Genomic DNA, 20936 nt, shown 5'->3' with positions numbered 1-20936 from the left:
TAACAAATCATCCTACAGTTAAAATAAAACCCAAAACCAACAACCCCACACACTCAAAAACAACCCAAATGAATACATACACACACACAGAATAAGGAAGGTCTTTGTCATGACAATGAAGTGAGCTTGCACAATAATCTCAACCTACTCAGAAGTTACCTTTCGCTTACTCTTAATCTAAGATGGAGATGGTTGTTGGAAATCAGCTTCTAGCAATGCCTTCAAATGAAGCCGTAGCTCACAAAAATGGGAAAAAGCTTAACTAGAAGTTTAATTTGCAGAGGCATTCTGTCAATAAATCGAAAGAGTAAGCAGACTCTTTATGATAAAACAACCAATGATTTCATTTAAGCACGTAATTTTTAATATACATCTGAATTTATGAAAAACTGTTTCAAGTACTTGAGATAAATTTCAAGTTTGATTTTGCTTGTGTGTTTTTTTTTTAATCACTGAAGATGACGATGTTTAACAGAACCTAAGCCAGTATTTCTGATGATATTCTCGCTGATGTGAAGTGGTAATGGGCAACTTGCTACTAGTTCACATGCCTCTGAGAAACTCAAGAGGTAAAACGCCCCTTGTTCAGTAACAATCAACCTGCTGGAGGAAATAAGAGACAACACTGTCATACTGGAAACAAGAAAGCTGGGATCTATCTCACTCTTTGGCCCTGATCAAAACTTAAAAATATAAAAAAATCCCAAAACTGGTTAAAAAGAAAGTGGATTAAAAAGTGATTTGACATGCAAAAAGAACCAGTATTATGAACTTACATTCTATGTGAAGAAAAGTTTTTACCAAGATCATGCAATTGGTGGGTGGTGAGGGGAAAGAATCAGTCTCCTGCAGGTTTGAACACTGTCCATAAACACATAATTTTTAGAAGACTTCTCAAACTGGTTTTTTGTTGTTGTTTTAAACTAAATTCTCACATTCACCATTGTTCTTCAATATGGCCTTCCATTTAACTACATTTATATTTACTCTCATTGACTTTGCCACGTGATCCAGCTTGATTTCTCTAACTGGCCTATTTACTCCAAACACTGATGACTTCCATGTGTCACCTGCACACTTTGCTAGCACAATAGCATTTATTTTTTCCCTCCAGAGTACAGGAAAAAATTAAAAATAGCTATGTCTCAAAAATAAAGTCCTGCAGCCAAACAAGAAATTTGATTTTTGTGGTGCAAGCCAAGGTGAGAAAGGCTACCAACTGTTAATAATAATGCCTTTGTACTAATTATAGGCCTTTGGTTTTCTAACGATTGTGATCCATATCTAGCATCAACGCTTGTCAGGCCTTATGTGGTCTCTAATCTATTTTAGCTTGATTTTAACTGCATTTGGAAAAAAGTTATTTTAGAAACCACTGTGACAGCAAGTCTAATATCTCTCTTGTTTTAGCCATATTGGCAGTTTTCTGTCTTTGCTTAAATTTTGCTTGGCCTCACACAAATGAGTCAGTATGAACAAAGGTGTTAATCACAGGAAGAGTGATAACGTACAAGCAGTTAAACAGCTGCAGTGGGGGCCACAAACCATACATAGTCAGGGAGGGAAGAAGGATGAGACTTTATGCCAGGAAGTGTTAGAGAGCACTGGTTGGGCCTTACAGCGAGTCAACCAACCTGAAGAGAAAAGGGGTTGGAAGGAAGAAAGAAGAAAACAACAGAACAGAGATTGCCTGCTCCTTGCTGGAAGGTCACCGTGAAGTGGACACTGCACAGAAAGAACTCCCATCCAATGCCTGGCCAACTAAGGAAATTAAGATTAACTTAGCTTTACATGCCTGTCTACTACTCACACATTAAGATCCTGCTTTAAAAATAAGTAAATATATGAAATTTAAAACAAACCAAAAAAGCAGATGTCACTAAGCTGTTGTTGTGCAACACAGGATGACAATCCACCACTTACTTGCAAATGACATTTTGATTTCAAAATCAGGATTCTTCATATTTAATAATGAAGCTAACTGATCAGTAGAAACCAACGCCTGAGAAAGCCACGTATTTTGTTGATGTTTTGAACATGTGAAAGACACTTTGCCACAAATTTTATCATTTAAGTTGCTATCAATTGTTTACCAATTGGTTCCAAATAAAATGAATCGGTTTCTAGTTTTTAGGTAACTGGGCTCATCCTCACACAACAAAACCAGCCTCAAAGACTGAAATGGTCTGCTATCACAGAACCATGGAATGGTTGAGGTGGGAAGGAACCTCTAGGGATCGCCTAGTCCAACCCCCCCTGCTCAAGCAGGTTCAGCTAGAGCAGGCTGCCCAGAACCGTGTCCAGTCAGGTTTTGAATATCTCCAAGGACGGAGACTTCACTACCTCTCTGGGCAACCTCTGCCACAGCTTTGATCACTCCCAAAAGGCGTTTTCTTATTTTCTTAACTCTATTTCAGTTTGTGTCCATCGCGTCTGTCCTGTTAAGAGGCACCAATGAGAAGAGTCTGGCTCCATCTTCATCACACCCTCCCATTCAGGTATTCATACTCCATCGATACACACCCCACACACACACACACACTTTCTCCTTTATCGTAGATCAATGCCAACTACTCTCAACCACATTGTCTTTATTATGTTGGCCTCCAGGAGTATTTTCTTCATCACTTGCCCAAGGATTGAGGCAAGGACCACCCATCTTTAGTTCCGCAGACTCTCCTTCTTGCCCTACTTCAGGACACAAGTGACCTTTGTTCTCTTTGAGTTCCCTCAGGAAGCTCCCCTGACCACCATGAACATTTCAAAGATAATCAGGAGTGGCCTTGCAAGGACATCAGCCAGCACCCTCAGCAGCCAAGGGTGCATCCTATCAGGGCCCATGGACTTACATGCGTAGTTTGTTCAAACATTCCCTAACCTGATTCTCCTCCACCAAGGGAAAGTCTTCCTTGCTCCAGACCTTCCCCCTGGTCTCCAGGACCTGAAATTTGTGAAGGCTGGTATTATCAGTGAAGACCCAGGCCAAGAGGGCATTGAATACCTCAGCTTTTCCAGGTCTTTTGTCACCAGGTCCCCTGCCCCACTCAGCAGCAGGCTCTACTGTTCCTTCTGCTGCTGACAGACCTGTAAAAGCCCTTCTTGTGTTCCTTCATGTCCCTCATCAGATTTAATGCTGGAAGAATTTTGACTTCTGTTACTGCAGAATCACAAGATAGTTGAAGTTGGAAGGGACTGAAAATCATCTAGTCTAATCCTCCTTTGAAAGCAAGGTCAAATACAAGTTGCTCAGGACCTTTTACTAGAGTAAAAAAAAAGCAGAGGGAAAGTGTGAGGAGAGCACAGAGGGAAGAGAGAAAAAAGAAAAAGAAGTATGTGGGGTAGGGTGAGAAACATGGGATTCTTTATGCAAAGGCTCTAACCTTAAGCTCTAAAGGTAAGAGTTTAAATTCATTTTTTATAAGGGCCACTCAGGAACCTAAACTGTGGATGGAGAGTTGGGCTCTTAAAACAAGTTAGTAAACTGGAACTTTGTTTTTTAAAATCTCACCTCTACGATTACTATTCATTTTTGCCAACAACCTTAATCTGAAAACCACACATCTTAAAGAGTCAAGATCACCTACTTGTTTGGTTGCCCTCAGAGCAATTTAAAAAGCAAACACAAACGCAAAGCTCATGAAGGTAGAGTGATGGAAGTTTTCAGTGGAACTTACAAAACAGTACAGACTTTCCCCGACTTGAAAGGCATGCAACAGACATCAACTGAATGCCTTCTAAGTTTTAGAATGTCTAACTTACTCCCCACCCAAAATAAAACAAGCAGCTCAGAGAAAAACAGCTATCTGTAAAAGGAAGATAAACTGGGGCGGGGGGGGGGGGGGGGGGGAAGATATGGCAGTATTAACTATGCTGATTTTTTTTTTTCCCCTTGGCCGCCTTCTTTCAGTTATCAAAGTGACCAACTCCATTGCCTTATTTACATGGTCTTATCCTGGAATGTGAAATATGCCTTAAAAACGGGGGAAAGTAATCTGCCTTATCCACTAGCCAGTGATAAACCCAATTATATTTTGTACCAAGTACAAGTTACATTTCAAAAAAGCACACACAAAAATCATTATGGTTTATCTTTCATTTTCTTCCTTTCTGGAGTTGTATTTAACTAATTAAAATTCTATTCTGAAGAACAGAGTTTACCTTCATTCCCCTTCCATTCACACAAAAATAGAACCAGATTCAGAAGAAACCTGGAAGGACACCTGAAGAATATATTTAACCTACAACTCTTACCCATACTGAATCAAGTTTCATAACCTGAGAGGCTAGACACACCTCTAATGAATATCAAGGCATTCAGAATTGTTAAAAATAATAAAAAAAGAGACCGCTAGCCTCCTCCTTTCACTCTCCAAGCTAGTATGACCAAATGTATCAAGCACCCAGTTTTAGGTTGTTGGGGTTTTTTTTCCCCTTCTGTAAAGACGTCCAAGACCAAAAAAGCAGCTTGAATTGACTTCTACCTTCCTATCATTTTTCTGTTCAATGTCTAAACTCTATCCAGTACTCCAAGTCTCCTGGTTCATAGATGATTGTCAACAAAGTAAAGTGGTTAAGCTAGCAATTTGATCAAGCCAGAACTTGTCTCTGGGCATTTCATTGATTGGCTTAGAGTAGACTTGGTAGTGTAGGTTAATGGTTGGACTGGATGATCTTAAAGGTCTTTTCCAACCTAAACGATTCTATGATTCTATGATTCATGAAGGCAAAGTATACAGACTCCTCACTGGAGCATTTCTGAAAATATAAGAATTCTATATACATCTAAAACTTTACATATAATACTAGTTTGCTCAACAAAAGTAACTGCGAACCCTTACTAATTCAGAGAGGTGGGAAGTGAGATGTTTGGAAATGCAGAAGGTAAAAACAAATGAAAGCTATACAGTCTCAAGCATTTCCAAACTGTTCCCTGACTTCAATGCAATCCCACTTGCTTTCACTATGTATTTATTCAGTTTGCATTTTACTCAAAGTACCATAAGACTTCTATAGCTCATTTCTTCTTGCATAACAAGAAGTCATTTACTTTAGTAAAATTCACTTTAGACTTGAATAAACATGTGTAACAAACAAGATGTTACTTTTACACAGATCCTTTTACACAGACACAAGGTGGTCTTTTACTTTTTTACTGTAACTAACAGAGTAACAGTTACACAAGATACTCTTAGGTTAGCTTTTAGGCCTAAAGTATTTACTAAATTTCTAAAAACAGACATCTACACCACTTTCGGAACCTCACATTCTCTTTACAGCCAAAACAGCGGCATCATTTAATAAAGAAACTGTGACAAAAGTGCAAATGCCTCTGAACTTTTCTTGAAGTGGACTGTTCAGCAAGACCATGAAATACCGTTTTTGAAAGGCAGATATATTCATTGGTCAAGAAAAATATTCTTTGTTGTCTAGAGCCAACAGCCAGTCTTATTCAGGTCTTCACACCTGAGTGACCAGCTTCCCCAAGAGCTTTGAGCTCAAAGATCTCAAAGCTTTATGCTTTGGTTCTACACTTTTTCAGCAGTTCCTGAAAATTACTGAAAAAGAGAGTTGTTTTTCTGTTTCTGCATCCAAGAAAATGGGACCTTTGACAAAACAAACGCACGCACAACATAGATCTTTTTATTCTTAATTAAGCACTTCAGCCACTTTTTATAAGGTATGTTGCACAAGTGATGGCAACCTGACAAAGGTTATTCCGTATTCAAGTTCTGTTTCTCTTTATTATGTTCTACAGATACTCTGTAGTTTTCTGGAGAAGTACGTATTTGTACAGATGTATTTTAATTGCATATAAACCAGCTACCAACAAGGCAGCTGGTACATCATACACAAAAATTTAATTCTAAAGAATATCCCATCAGCATCATAATTGCATTGGTTTATCACGCTAAGAAATGAGTGAATATTTCTGTATGTTCAGTGAAATGTAAATTACGTTTTCCTGCACAAGACAGAAAGACTTCACTATCTTTTCTGTTCCTCAACCACTAGTAGGTTCTCCACCTGAAATACATACTGCCTGAAGAATACTAGGTTCCAATTTTTTTTGTTGAGCAAATACATAAAGTACAGCCTTCCCAGGGTAAAATGGAGAAGTTATTTAAGGAAACAGAACAAAATTTTCCAGTTCAATTTATAAAATAAGCATCATACCAGTTCATTACTTCATTGAGAGGATCAGAGTAGAATAGGATAAATCAAAAACAAATGCTTTAACACACAACTGTGAACCAGACAACCAAAAAATAAAAAAAATCCAAATACACTTCACAGTTGAAAACATTCAGTTACCAGCACTTATCTCAATGTTTGGAAAAGGAAATTACTGGTCATGAAAAAAGTGGTATGTTGAAATAACTGTAATTTTGCAAATATTTAGTGCTCTGCAAAAGTTTCAATAAAACAGCATTTATTTAGAAAGCCTCACTTTTTCTTCCCTAAAAATAATCTGAAAGTTATTTTTCTTAACATTTCATTCCACTACCACAGCAACTCTACAACTTACTTTGAACTCCAGCTGCCATGGATTTCATGCAATGGTCCTTCTCCCTTTAAAAACTATATACCATGGAGCAAGCTACAGAAAAAAAAAAGTCCTCTTCAACTCTTGATTTCTCCAGCATGTTTTAAAGTGTATTCCCAAGTAAAGGAAAAAGTAAGACGACCACTAAAAAAATAAAAAATCTTAGCTATTAGAAAGCTCAGTCCTCTAGCCACTGCGCAGAAAGAGCTGCTAATCTAGCCCAAGATTTTCCAACTTTACAATCTTCAAGCCAATGCACAGCCACTCAAGTGGGGAATTATTTTATGCGGCAACAAGCATTTTCTCCCCCGCATCTAGAGCACAACACAGAAACAACTCTCTAACACGAACACCAAAATAGCAGCTCTAAACTAAACCACACTGAATGGGTGCAGGTGCTACATGAGGGTTTCAGTGAACCACCTCTGACCAATACACATACTAGCTGAGGAGATTCTGAAAACTTAGCACTAAACACCCAGCAAAACCATGTTCTCTTCCTATATTACAACCATCTACAGAAATATCACGGAAAGCATGCAACTTGTCCTTTAAGATGGAAGAGCTAGTAGGACACCAAATACTTCGCCATCGGACCAAGTCAAAATTGGATGTGCTCAACCTAAGAGCTTCCTAGCTGTAGCATGCTTCTGCTTCAGAGAGTGAACTGTAATTCTCTGCGTAAAGTGTATGGTACGTATTTTGAGATTTGATTTTGAGTTTCTTCAACATTAGAAGTAATATAAATAGCTCAAACTAAGCATGTTCAATTATTTTTTTACATATATCTTTCCCCCCTACTTCATGGAAAACTTACAGGCTACCAACAGCCTCCAAAAGGCGTTTAGAGATTGAGAAATTGTAGTGGCAAGTTAGCACATTAAAAATGCTTCTGTTTCGAAAAGCACCTGGCTATGTATTTGTACATTGTTACTCTTAGTTCCCCCGCTGTAAAATCAGGCATCCCTTTTTTGCCAAGACAGAAACCTTTGTCTCTGCAGCAGCCACACCTGACCAGAAGCCAATCAACTGGTATTATTCTTGGCAGATATTCTCTGCCCACTCTCATCCAATACTGCACATCTATCTGCAACTACTGTTTTGGTATAAACCACTACTGTTTTGGTATAATCCATGCTGGTAATTTGGTCTTAACCATATACCCTTCCCTGGACATCAGCAGAGAAAGATGAAAAGACGAAAGTGATTTTGCACATTTTTCTATCCATGACAAAGGAAAAAGGATGCTCCTTAAAGAATCTCCTAAAATATCATGTCTTCATTCTTCTAGCAATTAGAAAAATGATGTACCTTCTTGTTAAAAGGTTGAAAGCTAACGAACATGTTTTAGTCACCATATGAGAGCTTAAAAATAATAACTAAAAAAGAAAAAGAGAAAAAGAACACCCCTGACTTCCAGCTTCTCAGTTTTTCAACAGTACAGGCAGCATATGCATGCTTCATGATATAGCACAGCAAACTAAAGCACAGCTACAAAATTACTGAATGGATCAGAGAGCAGAAAGAATTACTTCTACATGACACTCAAATCTTTCCAAAGAAAACCAGTACCAGTCTATGTGACTTATTCTCCCCAACAATGGGTGCAGGCCATGCTGTCCTGGTTTTAAGTTGTTATATAGTACTAATTATTTATCTACTGACAGCTTTATTACATCTTAAAGAAAGTTTTATTTGTGTATATTCACTGTTGAAATACATTTTATTCCACTTCATACTTCAAAGACAAAATTAGCTTCAGAGCAGAACCAGTGTATGAGTTTACAATACCCATTTTTTTCCCTCACATACAAACCAGTAAATATGACAACACAACATCTTAATAAATATACTACTAAAGGTAAGGTATATGACACAAACAAGGACAAATATCAACAGAACTACTACTTAGCTCTCTTCATCACAACAGTCAATCACCCTGGGAGTTAGGTATTACAATGGCAATGCCATAGTAAAATTGACTTACCTATACTAGGTGGACTGCCATAATTTACAGGGGACTCTGGAGGCCTCCCACAATGTAGAGCAGCAAGAGCAGATCCCTTCCATACAACATGTTTGCAACCTGTTTTAAGAGAATTACACAAAAATTGTAGGCAAGCCTGTTTTCATGCAAAAACACAGAAAAGGCATGAAACATCAAGAAGTCTCAACATTCTCATAAAATTTTCATACTTTTGTTTGTACGAAGCAAAGACTGTCTGCCAGCTCCTAATAATGTCTGCACTCCAGGGACACTTTGAGGAATTTCTTGCTCTAGAAGCGGTCCAAGTCGATGGCATATTTGAAGCAAGTGATCAGGTGCCAAGTGTCTGTAATATTTCACCTATTATATGAAAACGCAAACAAAACATTTGACAAAGAACATAATATTTTTTAAGAATTACTGCTTTAATCTTTTTTTCTTCCAGATTGTTACACAAATTCCTAAGAAAATTATAGTATATTAAGGATAAAAACAAATAATGACCTTTAAGTACAGTAATTCATTCCAGCTGGTCCTAATTAATTTTTCTATTCAGCACATGCCACTTTGTACAGAGAACTGTTGGTATTTACTACTTTCTGACTTTAAGGCACAGTTGGTCATAGACTAATAAGCTCCTTTATAATCCTAGTCAAAAATGTAAAGTATATATTCAATATTATATTTAAACAGTGGTCTGGTCAATTTAAGTTACTGTAAGATAGAGATGAGACACAGAATGTAAGCACAGCAACATCTACAGAATTCTTGGAGGATTCACATAACAGATAAATAACATAGCTTTGTAGAAGACAATGCAAAAACATACTGCCTCAATGCACCTAAGTTACAAGACCTTGTCGAAGCTGCACAATTGGATTTTTTTAACATCTAAAGCTTTGAAACAAAATGTTGGCTTAAGTAATTCAACTTTAAAACTGGTAGATGTGGTACTCTATTATGCTACAAACATGACCAGGTTTTGTAACTGCTTATTGTTTTCAACTGCACAAAGTATCAAAACAAGCTCCTATTATCAGCAACAGATCTTCTCAACACTTGATTGTAACAATGTTGAACCAGTATTAATGACTGCTCAGACAAAACCAGTTCATTCTTTTGAACTACTATAATTCTAGATCAGAAGATCATCTTATATAACAAGGAAAAAAGCTTCGAAATGTATATGTGACAACGGTAAAATCCTATCAACATAAAGGTTTCAGTTAAGAAAGAGCATTTTTAAAATGCATAAGCTATTGTCAGCTTAGAGTATAACAAAGGAAATTTTAAAAAATAAAATTAAGAGGGAGGACAGAAACTCAGTTTTCTTCAGTTCTTGTACAGGATTTGGTGTGTAGTAGTTTTATCCTTCATACAGCCTGAAATATGTCTTCACAGTTTTACTTTGCAGGGAAAAAAAAAAAAAAAAAAAAAAAAAGTAGCGCAGTAAAAGCTTGTGATGTTTTGTTATTCTGCAACTAGAGAAGGCTGTGACTGACATTTTAGGCAGAATGATGTTTCTGTATTACACCCAACTAACAGGAATATACCTCATTCTTCTCCAAATGTGCTCCTACCTTGCCGACACACTGTAATTGCTTCATGTATTCTGGCACTTTGTTAACATAAAGAGTGCTGATGTCTGAAACTGAGGCTCTGGAAAAGCTTTGCTTGTACCAGTAATTCCCAACAACGACGACACAACCTTCTAGTGAAGGAGGAAGTTTTCTCTTTCGCTCCTGACGTGGTTTAACCCCGACCGGCAGCTCAGGCCCACACAGCCGCTCACTCGCTCCCCCCCCCAGTGGGATCGGGGAGAGAATCAGAAGGGTAAAAGAGTGAAAACTCATGGGTTGAAATAACGACAGTTTAATACGGAAAGCAAAAGCTGCACGGCAAGCAAAGCAAAATAAGGAATTAGTTCACTACTTCCCATCGGCGGGCAAATATTTAGCTGTTTCCAGGAAAGCGGGACTTTCCTTCTGTGAATTGTATTACATTTGTAAAAGGCCTTGCAAGCTGTCTGAATTTGACTACCTAAAAGTTACAAAATTCACACAAGTTAAAAAAAGGCTTTTCTTTAAAAAATATTAGATTTTTAAAAAATAAAGTTATAGTTGATTGTACAGATCTATTAATTTAAAATGACTAAATTTAATGTCAGATAGGCACCCTTTTAGAAGAGTGGCAAAAAATAATCCACTGAAATCAGAACTTGCTATTCCAATACATTTTTCTTATCAGTAACATGCAAATAAAACTTGCTTTTTTCTACCTAAAGGAGGGCTCACAGTCAAAATACGTGCTCGAGACACCTAAAATATCAGAATAGCCATAAGTAGTGGCAAAGCTACGTGCAGTTTCTGCCATCAACAGCCCTGATCCACTTCCTTAGCTTTAGTTCTCCTTCGCTCCCATCAAAAGGAGCGCAAAAACTTAACCAATACTGCCCTTTGTATAATTCTATCTGAAACCAGACTTCATGTCCACAGAACCTGAACTTGCCTTTCAAAGATTATTAATTAGTCATTTTTTGGTTTAACCACAAATATTAGAACTACATATGCAATACAGTTGTCATTTTATCCTGCTCAAGACCCTTCAGTTTTACACATGCTCACAAATGCACAAAATCTAAAAGTAAACGAAGCAGATCGGCTTTGACACATTCCAAAACTACAGCTAGCTGACATCTTGAGTCATACTTCTCATGATTTGTCATAAGCCATGTGTTCACTTTTTTATTTTAACAGAAACTAGGTAGGCTCAATTCCTCGTGCAGGTTTTAAAGCAAATGTTTTGGAAAAGTGCAATCTATTTGTATTATTCTTGATCATACCTATTAAAGATCTTATCATAATATATACCTTACATCTCTGCTCATTTAAGTCCATTTGTGTGACAACAGCTATTTATGTCAAGTTACACAGTAGTTTTGTGATGCTTCTACCCAGCATTTGTCTGCATAAAGTCTGTTCGCTAAACAACATTCACAACCAGTTCATTAACAAACTGATTCAACAATACTAAATAAGCTGTATGCTTTAAAAAAAAAAAAAAAAAAAAAGAAAAAAGTGACACTGGCCATCTAAACACTTGTCAGTTCCAGAAAGCTTATGAAACTATTTCATGAACCATACGCAGTCAACATTTGGCTCTCATTTTCCTATATAAGACTAAAGCTCACACAAGGAACTTTTAAAAATAAAACAGTAAGCTTCATTTCACTGTAAAACCTGCTAGGGAAAAACCCTCTTATTTTATTAGAGGTTTTATTTGGACTTAGTTCTTTCCCTTTTTCTCCTATAAAGAAGGAAATGGTAGAACTTAAGTATTATCTATTAAAAACAAGCTATTAAGTTTTTCTGCAGGTGAAGTACTTTCTCCTCCATCAGAAAAAAATAATAATCTTCTTTTAACAATGTTAATAGAATAGTTCCATTGGAAGGGACCTACACAACAACCATTTAGTCCAACTGCTTGACCACTTCAGGGCTGACCAAAAAAGTTAAAGCATGTTATGAAGGGCATTGTCCAAATGCCTCTAAAACACTGACATGCTTGGGCATCAACCACCTCTCTAGGAAGCCTGGTCCGGTGCCAATTTGTACGTGTGACTTAGCATTGCAGTAGAAGTCACAAATGAAAAAAGTGTGTAACAGAAATTCACCTTAGTCCCGATTCCTCCCTTTTGAAGCGGGGCGGGGGGGAAGAGCCGAAAAAAGAACCACAATGTCGTAGCAACAACTCAAGAAAGGACAAGGTAAGGAAGTTTGTTCAATACATTAAATGACAAAGAGTGGCTGGAAAGCCAAAATTATTTGGATTGTTCTAAGTTGCAGCCTACCAGGAGACAATTCTTGCACTGACAAACTGTAAAAAGAAGCTAGAACCAACATAAAATGTATCTACCACCCTGTGTCCTCCTCTTAAAACAAATAATAACAAAAAAAGCCCCTGTCAAGTACTTTCAAGTCAGCTTTAAGTGACAAAAAAGAAATAAAATTATTTTTTTAAAGGGACACTTTATAAGCTTTGTCAGAAACCGAAAAGCTCATGGCAACTCAATAGAATGATGGAAATTTGTCTTGATATTAATCTCTGATTCCAAGAGGAGAAAGTGAAAGAAAAAAAACCCAAACATGTGGAAGTAGTTAAAATTCATATAGTTCTAAATGAAAAGTGAAAACTGGACTCTACAAACAAGAATTTTAAAATTTTTACAGCAAAACTGTTAAGTCAAACAGTATATAAACAGTACAGATTTTTTTTTTCTGCCAGTCCCACCTAGACGAAATTCTAGCTGGTCTCCTTCCTCCTCCTATTAGGCTTTCTGCAACATCTAATTCTGCTCTTTTCTTCCAACAGAAATGCACAGAAGACATGCTTTTGTAACTACAATAATGAACTCTCTCTTTGTTCGCACAGACTTTTCACATAAGTTAATAACATTTTTTAAATATTACTGTAATAAAAATCAGAACTCTGTTAGCAAGTACAAAATTTTCAGATCTTCAGCACAAATAATATTTTCTCGAAAATAAGAAGCAGCATTACCCTCAACTTCACCCTTTACATACTACTCCCAACTTTACTTATTCCAAACAAACACGATGGGAATACACAAAATGCAGCTAACACAGCTATTTGGACTAACATTCAAATCTTTATTACCTTTGAAATAGACCTAAGTGCTTATACTTTCATTCTGCATGACTGCAGAATAATTCAACATCTGAATCACAATGAATGTATCAACAGAATCATGATTTGACCTAGACTCTTTAGTTAAATTCGTAATACATAATGCAGTTACTCGCTGCCAGTGTTTTAGACATCAAGTAAAATATGACCCTATTCTAGATTCTGCTCTAAGCGCTATGCATACCAAAACATTCTCCAAAGTACTGCTGTTGGGTTTTTTTTCACCCCGTGCTAACAGTTAACATGCTTAACTACAAGTTTGACTGTAAGTATCTTTCAGAAAAACACATTTTTCCATACCAAGACATTTAACAACAAAATCTAAGTCAGTCAGCTACCTATATTTCAAGGTGCAAGAGCTCAATCTTACTAATACCAGCAGCTATCCCAGCTTTAGCTATTCTGCTATGTAACATATTACCCAAAACAAGCTCCAAATTGAATTACAATAACTGTTGTACTGTATCAGGCCATCAATCTAATTGAGTACCCTGTACCACCAGCCACTGCCTTATCACTTTAAAATTAGGAATTGCAATAAAGTGCAATCACTTTTCTCTGAAGCATTCTAATCCTTTTTTTTTTTTTTAGGGGGGGTGGGTGGGGTGACACACAACAGGGAGGGGAGAAATTAACTATTTTCCCCAAAGCATGTTTATTTCTCATGTACTTTCTAATTATAAAGTCTACGGATACTTAGCCACTATTTCTTATAGGAATGCCTATGATTTTAATGCGAGATTACTTTTCCTCTCATGAAACACACCTATATGAAACCAGCCATCCCAAGAACATACTAGTTTTTCAACTTTTTAATACTTTTAATAGGTGTGAGGCCAGAGCAGATAAAAAACTCAAACCTTAGCAGACTGCTGCAAGCTTGCTACTTACCACGAGAAGGTATGAACTGTAATAGCATTTTCAGCTTTATGGACCAAGACATTCAACTGTATCTACTACTGTTAGATTACCTGTACCTATTTGCCCATCTTAAACTCATTCGTAACGTTTTCTGTTGCCTTTGGTTTGTGGGGTTTTTTTTTTTGTGGGGTTTCTTTTTTTGTTAAATAAAAGGTACACCTTAGAAACTTGATACTCCTCTTTAGGCCATCTTTCACCGGTGTTTCTTAGTCTCAGTTTGAAAGAACTAGTACAAAACAGTTGACTTAGCCAATCCTCTTATTATCTGTGGAACAAACAGACATGTGGTACTTTGCACAATGAACAAGGGTTCCTCCTCATCAAAATATAATGGTTTGAACAGAGAGGCTCTAACATCACCTAAATTCCCAGCTATGGGAATAATCTGTAGAGCAGAAGTGCTTGTCTTTCAGAATGAAAAGGAAATAATTTAAGTTGATGTATGTCCAGCAGAAGCACTGATCATGAGACCAAAAACATTGCTAAGGCTCACAATCATTTTACAGGTTTTCTTACCTCCAGTGCCAAGTCTTTCAGACCACCTTCCAAAACACTGTATAGACTTTCCCCAAAATACTGTTAATAACAAAAACTAGATGATGACACAGCTCTCCGATTCAATGCAAGTTTTATTTTTGCTCCCTATTTCTTTGAATACCTTTACAGCACAAGATTTTCTGAAGAAACAAACCACTTATTATCTGGTTACTTATTAAGAAATAAATTATTACACAGTAACCACAATGCTGCCTAAAAGACTTTACTATGTTAGGTATTACATGAACAACGAAATACAGTGTCAATGTACTTAGTGTCCCCAGTCCCACAGATACTCTTTGTAACTTCACATACTTTTGCGTAACCAAACAGAAAGAACAGTAGGATGGCCTGAAAATACAGAGTTTTGTCATTTTCACTTTAAATTGCATTTAATAACTGTGGGCAGGGGAAGAGGGAGGTACAAATGTTAGCAAAATAGTAATAAACAGTTCCTGAAAACAACAAGGCATACTGCCCACTAAACCCATTGCACCATCTTTCTATTTGATGTGAATTCCCTGCCTTCTCCCTCCTCAACCGCCGCCAACATGAATAAAATTCTAATTCAACTGAGAAAATGACAGTTACATGAATACTTTAGATAGTAAAGATAACACAATGATTCTGATCATATACGTTATGATGCTTGTACCCCAGAAGACACAAAAAAAACCCCAAAACAGAAAACCAAAACCACACGAACCCCACTGCTCCCAAACTAACCAAACAAAAGCCCAACCACCCACTATGGCAGCTCTAACTTGCTGCGGTGAATCCTAACAGTCGGCTTCATCCAGCTGAAGCCCACTTTGCTCCCAAAAGGAGCAACCCCAACACATTCCCTAAACCTGTCCACACACACTCCTATCACCTCCCTCGTGCTGGTGTAGGACCCATGTTGCTGAACACAAAAGGAGAGCTGAGCCACCTGGAAATTATTTTTGTACTGTTCATTTTTCAGACAGTTCAGCTCCCTTATCCAACTCACACATTTGGATGAGCGCTCCTGCCTACACAAAGGATGCAGCAGAAATGCGTAGCTTTCATCCACAGCGTACAATTAGAGCAGCTACACCCCTAGTGAAACTGCAACATGAAAAAACAATTACCCTGGAGTCAAATGATGCACCATAGCTTGTTCATGTGTCAAGGCCCTAACAAATGTGTTTTAAAGCCTAACTACACAACACTTGAACAACACATTTAACCACAACCCATAAACAATTCACAAGGCTGCCTTGCTCTGCTAAAGTGAGCTGTTAACTCCTTCAAACTCCTCAATTTCTTTCCCCATCATGAGAAATCCTCAGTCTTTCAAAAAGAAGAGAAAAATAGGTGGCTTACAATTAACAAGTTTTCACAACTAATGCAAGAGAATACAAAACATCCTGAGATCTGTTACTGAAAAGTCCCACCATCCTTGGTACACCTAGGTTGAAAGTGGCCTACCAGGGACTTGATTCTGAGAAAGTCTTTGGTTATAGCACAAATAGAAATCTTAATACTGACAATATAAAAATGAGATTGGCACTCTAGAATAAGAGATTACACTCTCAAAGCAAGATTCAAGTGGTTTATACTACAAATGGTAACTGTAGAAAAATACAATATAGAAATACCTGAACTCAAGAAAAATCACTTAAGACTATAAAACATAGTATAATGGCATTTCTGAACTCACGTATTTTCCTGTAGCATTACAAGCTTGCACAGCACGGTGTTAGCTTATAAGAAAATGAAACATTTACTTTCACTGACCAAACAGAAAAATGAAAGCAATTTACAAGATGAAAATTGCATCGGATTTAACATTGTTTGCACAAATTAAGTTACAGAAATAAAATACCTAAGGCTGTGAATTTCAGTCTAGTAACAGAAAGTTAACTTTAGTAAGGATTCCTAAATAAACGTTTTCAAAATCAGGACAAAACCAGGAACATCATCATCTCTTGAAAAGACATCCACTTAAATAGATGCATAATAAAAGGCACGATTTTGCAAACAACAAAACAGAAACCTAGAATTAAAATCCATCCGCTGTTACACAAAGCCTTTATTCCCTCCTAGTGTAAAAGTCAGACATCTAACACTACATTTACTGGTATTTTTATTTCTTCGCTTTTCTCCCTTCAGCCCCTTCTATGAAGTTTAATGAAAGCTCAAGGCATTCAAGCCTGAGAAGTGGTACCCAAAACATGCCAAAACATGCCTTCTACAGAAAGAAGAGTCAGCATCTTAAAGCTAGAATTTTTTTTTTTAAATTAAAAAAAAAAAAAAAAAGAAGAAACAGAAGTTTAGCTCATCATCAGCCTCTAACTTCAAAGCTAAAGATTCTTTGGTTTGAAATAAACAAGTTTTTGTTTAATGAAACAAGACATTGTGAAAAACACTACTTCTGTATGAAATGTAACTGTCACCATGCAAATACACTTCTGTGCCAGCTTTCACAAACCTAAAATATCAAGTTATACAAAGTTCACACATCTTTGACAACTGAAGTGAGAGCAGACAGAGGATGGAGAGAAGCATCAAGAACGAAGTAACCAATTTCTCTTCCCCCCTCTCCCAACATCTAGGTAGGAACAAGGTGGAAAAGGGCATATAAATAAACATTTATCTGGAAGTCTAAGAAAACTGTGTTAGGAATAGAAGACTAGGAAGAGAGGAAGGACCTAGTCAGCATCACATCTCCAAATATATAGATCCGGATCAAGTCCAAATTTTGAGGAAGTACATTCTCTGTCACTGCATACCTATTCCGACTGAATTAGTATTTACTTGCATTCCTACAAACAAAAGATGTTTCTTAGAAAGAAGGGTCTGAATTAACTTATTTCTCATCAAGTCTTCTTACTTCAACCTTTAAAATGCCTTCTTCCTCACTTCCTCTTTCTTTACATCCTTTTGTATTCTGACTACACAGAAGAAACCGAAATCCATTCTACACTAAGACTGCACCTACAATTCTTTATAACTTATGGGATAAAAGAGAAAGAGTCATAGTAAGTTTTACCAAGCAATCTCTGACCATTGTTTGAAATTGATATGGCCTTACAGTCTTACAAACAAACAAATAAATAATAATAGCATAACATGTCATGCAAAAGCGTTAGCACTTTGAAATTCCCATTTGAGTTTCTTTATGATCTTTGATTTCAGGAAAATCGAAAAGCATTGGTATGTATGAATACGTTTTCAACAATTGGTATCAATTCTTCCACACCACATGCATTACAATGCCTGGGCCAATCTACCTCTTGCTCCAGAGAAAACCAATGCAGTAAGTAAACCCATTCCAACTACAACAAATACCTATGATTCATACCGTAACATTCGTAATAGAACTAAAATAACGTATATGCCAACGGTCCGTACTGGACACATTACAGATGTGAACTGTTCTGTCTCCTTTCATGCGAGCTCAAAACTTGTCCACATGTCTAAGTCTCAGAAGTACTGGAGTTCAGAACTACTATAACCAACCAGAAAGCCTGAAGGGAAATCCTGCTTTGATGAACATTACAAGCGAGGCTCAGTCTTCCTCTGAAATCCTAGTCAGAAATTCACAGACTAAATTATACAACAGTGCACCTGTAATGAAAACAATACTAGCAACAAGTTGCTAACAGACACAATTCAGACATCTTAATTGCTGTTTTCCCAACTACTGTAGTTCACAACATCTTTGAAGAAAAATATCCAGGCCCCTCTCTGCTAGCAAGAAGTAGAGCGCTGCAAGTAATACTTTTTTTTTTTTAAATCCCTGATCGACACCTGAGATGAAAGCACACACTGGGAGTTTTGGAAAGGAAAAAATAAAAAGGGATAACACAAAAAAAAAAACAAACCCAACCACGTAGTGTCAAATTTGTGACACGAACCTGGCAAGCCCAGTTATTCCTACACACCAGATACGTCGTCTATAAAAAAAACCGCAAAGCTGTATAATGCACCTTACCGGCACACGCCGAAGCAGCTAGGACACCTCAAAGCAACCCACCCCCGACGCAGATCCCAACCCAAGCACAACACAACAGCGAGAGATTAAAAAAAAAAAAATTAAAATAAACAACAACAACAAAAAAAAAAATCCCCCCACAAAACCCAAAACCCAGACCCGCCTCAGCACGGCCACCCGGGACCCGAGCCCCCGCTCAACCCCCGCCCGCTGCCCCGGGCCCGGCCGCCGCGGGGCCACCGCGCCCGCTCCGGCGGAGGGAGCCGGCGGGGGCCGGCGCGGTGCGGCGCGGCGCGGTGCGGTGGCGCGGAGCCATTGTGTGCGCGGGCGGCGCGGCGGAGAGCGCCCCCGCCCGCCGGCAGCCGCCGCCGCCGCCGCTGTCCCCGCCCCGCGCTGCTCCCGCCCGCCGCACCACGTCCATGACGTACCTCTATTTGCAGCCCGGCGAGGCCGGCGCTCGGGCGTTAGGGCGCTTGTTGTTATTTACCCCGCGCCGGCGGGACCCCCGCGCCTGCCCTCAGCGCCCAGAGGCAGGAGGAGGAGCAGCGAGGCTGTTTTCTTTAAAAAAAAAAACCAAAAAAAAAAAAACCCAACCACCTCCAAAGTTTGTGGGTTTTTTTTTTTTTTTAAGTTGTATTTTTTTTTTTGTGCGGGAAATTCAATTTTTTTATTGGGCTGCTCAGGGAGAGTGAGGGGGGGAAAAAAATACAAACGAAAAAAAAACTTTGCCCGCCGCCCCGCCGTCGGCCCCGGCCGCCCCTCTCACCAGGTTCTCGTAGCTGCGGGGATGCTCCTTGCCCGTCCAGTCGGTGCGCTTGGGCAGCAGCTAGGGGAGGGAAGAGAGGGCACCCCGTGAGCGGTCCCCTCCCCGAGGAGCCCCCCAGCAGCGCCCGGGATGGGGCGGGGGAAGCGGCGGGCAGCGAGGGAAGGGGGAGGGAGGCCGCAGGCGGGGCGAGCGCCGGGTGCGCGGCGCCGCTTACCTCTTTCTCCGCCACTTCTCGGATCAGGACCTGCAGCAACAACAAAGGGGGGGGGGGGGGGCGTAAGAAAAGGGGGCCGGTTTTAGGAAAAAAAAAAAAAAAAAGAGAGAAAAGGGAGAAAGAGGACGAGGCTGCGAGCGCGCCGCCCGATCCGCCGCCCTGCCCGGCCGCCCCCTCCCCGCCAGGCCCGGCGGCGCCATCCATCCATCCCCTACCTGAGCCGCTTGCTGGCAGGGTCCGTCCTCCAAAAAGCGAGCGATGAGGAAGTAGAGCTCTGAGGGGAGAGGAGAGGCGGTGAGGGCTGGAGCTCGCCCCTTCCCCGCGGGCTTTTCTTTCTTCCCCCTCCCCGCCGCCCCTCGCTGGCTCCCGCTCGGCCCCCGCCGCCCGGCGCCGGCACTCACCCGCTCGCAGCTCCGCCGTGTGCCTGCTGCCGCCGTCCCCGGACATGGCGAGGCGAAAACCGGGGAGGGGAGGGGGGGCGAGGGGAGGGGGGGTCGGGCCGCGCTCCCGCGGCAGCGTCGGGGCCCAGCGAAACGCGTCCGCCCGCCCGGTAGCTGTCACTGTTCGTTCACCAGGAAGAGTCTCGGCTCCACCATTCAACCCACGGGCAGGAGGAGGAAACAACAACTCACAGCAACCCGCCGCCAACGCCGCCGCTGCCGCCGCCGCCGCCGCCGCCAGCCAGCGCGAGCGAGCGCGATCCCTCCGCCCGGAGAAAGAGTCCCCTCCTCCTCCTCCTCCGCGCCCCCCTCCTCAGCCCTCCCGGCCCCTGGCGCCGCGCCGCCCCTCCCCCCCGCGCCCCTCAGTCCCCGGCGCCCGGCGGCGGCCAGGCAGGGAAAGGGGGGGGGGGCGAAGCCGGGTTCTGCTGCCCCCTCTCCCGCCCCGCCGCCGCCGCCGCGGCGGCCCCCGCGGCGCTGCCCGGCTGAGGGGAGAAGGGGCGAGGGCGAGCGCTACGTGTTTATTAGCGGGCGGGCGGGCGGGCTCAGGCAGAAGATGTCGGAGCGGCAGAGGCGGGGTGGGCGGGAAGGCGGCGGGCTGGCGGCTGAAAGGCGCTTTCTCTGCGAGGTGCGGGCGGCCGGAGCGCGGAGGGATACGACGCACGGGGAGGAGGGGCCGCGGCGGGGCAGCGGCTATTCGCGGCGGCGGGGAGGCTGGAAGTTACCGAGTTTCAGTGTCGCAGAAATGGGAAGCGAGCGAAGCCAAAATGCCCCCGGGGAGCGCGGCCCCGCTGGGGAGGCGGGCTGAGGAAGCCCGGCCCTCCCCCCCCAACCCCCCCCCCCCCCCGCCCCGCTGGCCGCG

General features: G+C 40.6%; 1 protein-coding gene across 1 annotated transcript in view; it reads right to left on the bottom strand.

Moving 5' to 3' along the window:
- PHIP (PHIP subunit of CUL4-Ring ligase complex) overlaps nucleotides 1-20084 on the bottom strand; it is a 119198-nt gene extending 99114 nt beyond the window's left edge. The window contains exons 1-6 of the mRNA XM_075708380.1: nucleotides 20039-20084; nucleotides 19853-19911; nucleotides 19638-19667; nucleotides 19424-19483; nucleotides 8741-8891; nucleotides 8532-8630 (exon numbers count right to left, since the gene is read on the bottom strand). Of these exons, the coding sequence (XP_075564495.1) occupies nucleotides 8532-8630; nucleotides 8741-8891; nucleotides 19424-19483; nucleotides 19638-19667; nucleotides 19853-19911; nucleotides 20039-20084 (445 nt within the window). The remainder of the gene's footprint in view (nucleotides 1-8531; nucleotides 8631-8740; nucleotides 8892-19423; nucleotides 19484-19637; nucleotides 19668-19852; nucleotides 19912-20038) is intronic.
- Between the last annotated feature and the right edge of the window lie 852 nt (nucleotides 20085-20936).

This window comes from Pelecanus crispus, chromosome 3 (assembly GCF_030463565.1).
Source record: "Pelecanus crispus isolate bPelCri1 chromosome 3, bPelCri1.pri, whole genome shotgun sequence".
NCBI classification, from domain to species: Eukaryota; Metazoa; Chordata; class Aves; order Pelecaniformes; family Pelecanidae; genus Pelecanus; species Pelecanus crispus.
This window is presented reverse-complemented; position numbering and strand designations above follow the sequence as displayed.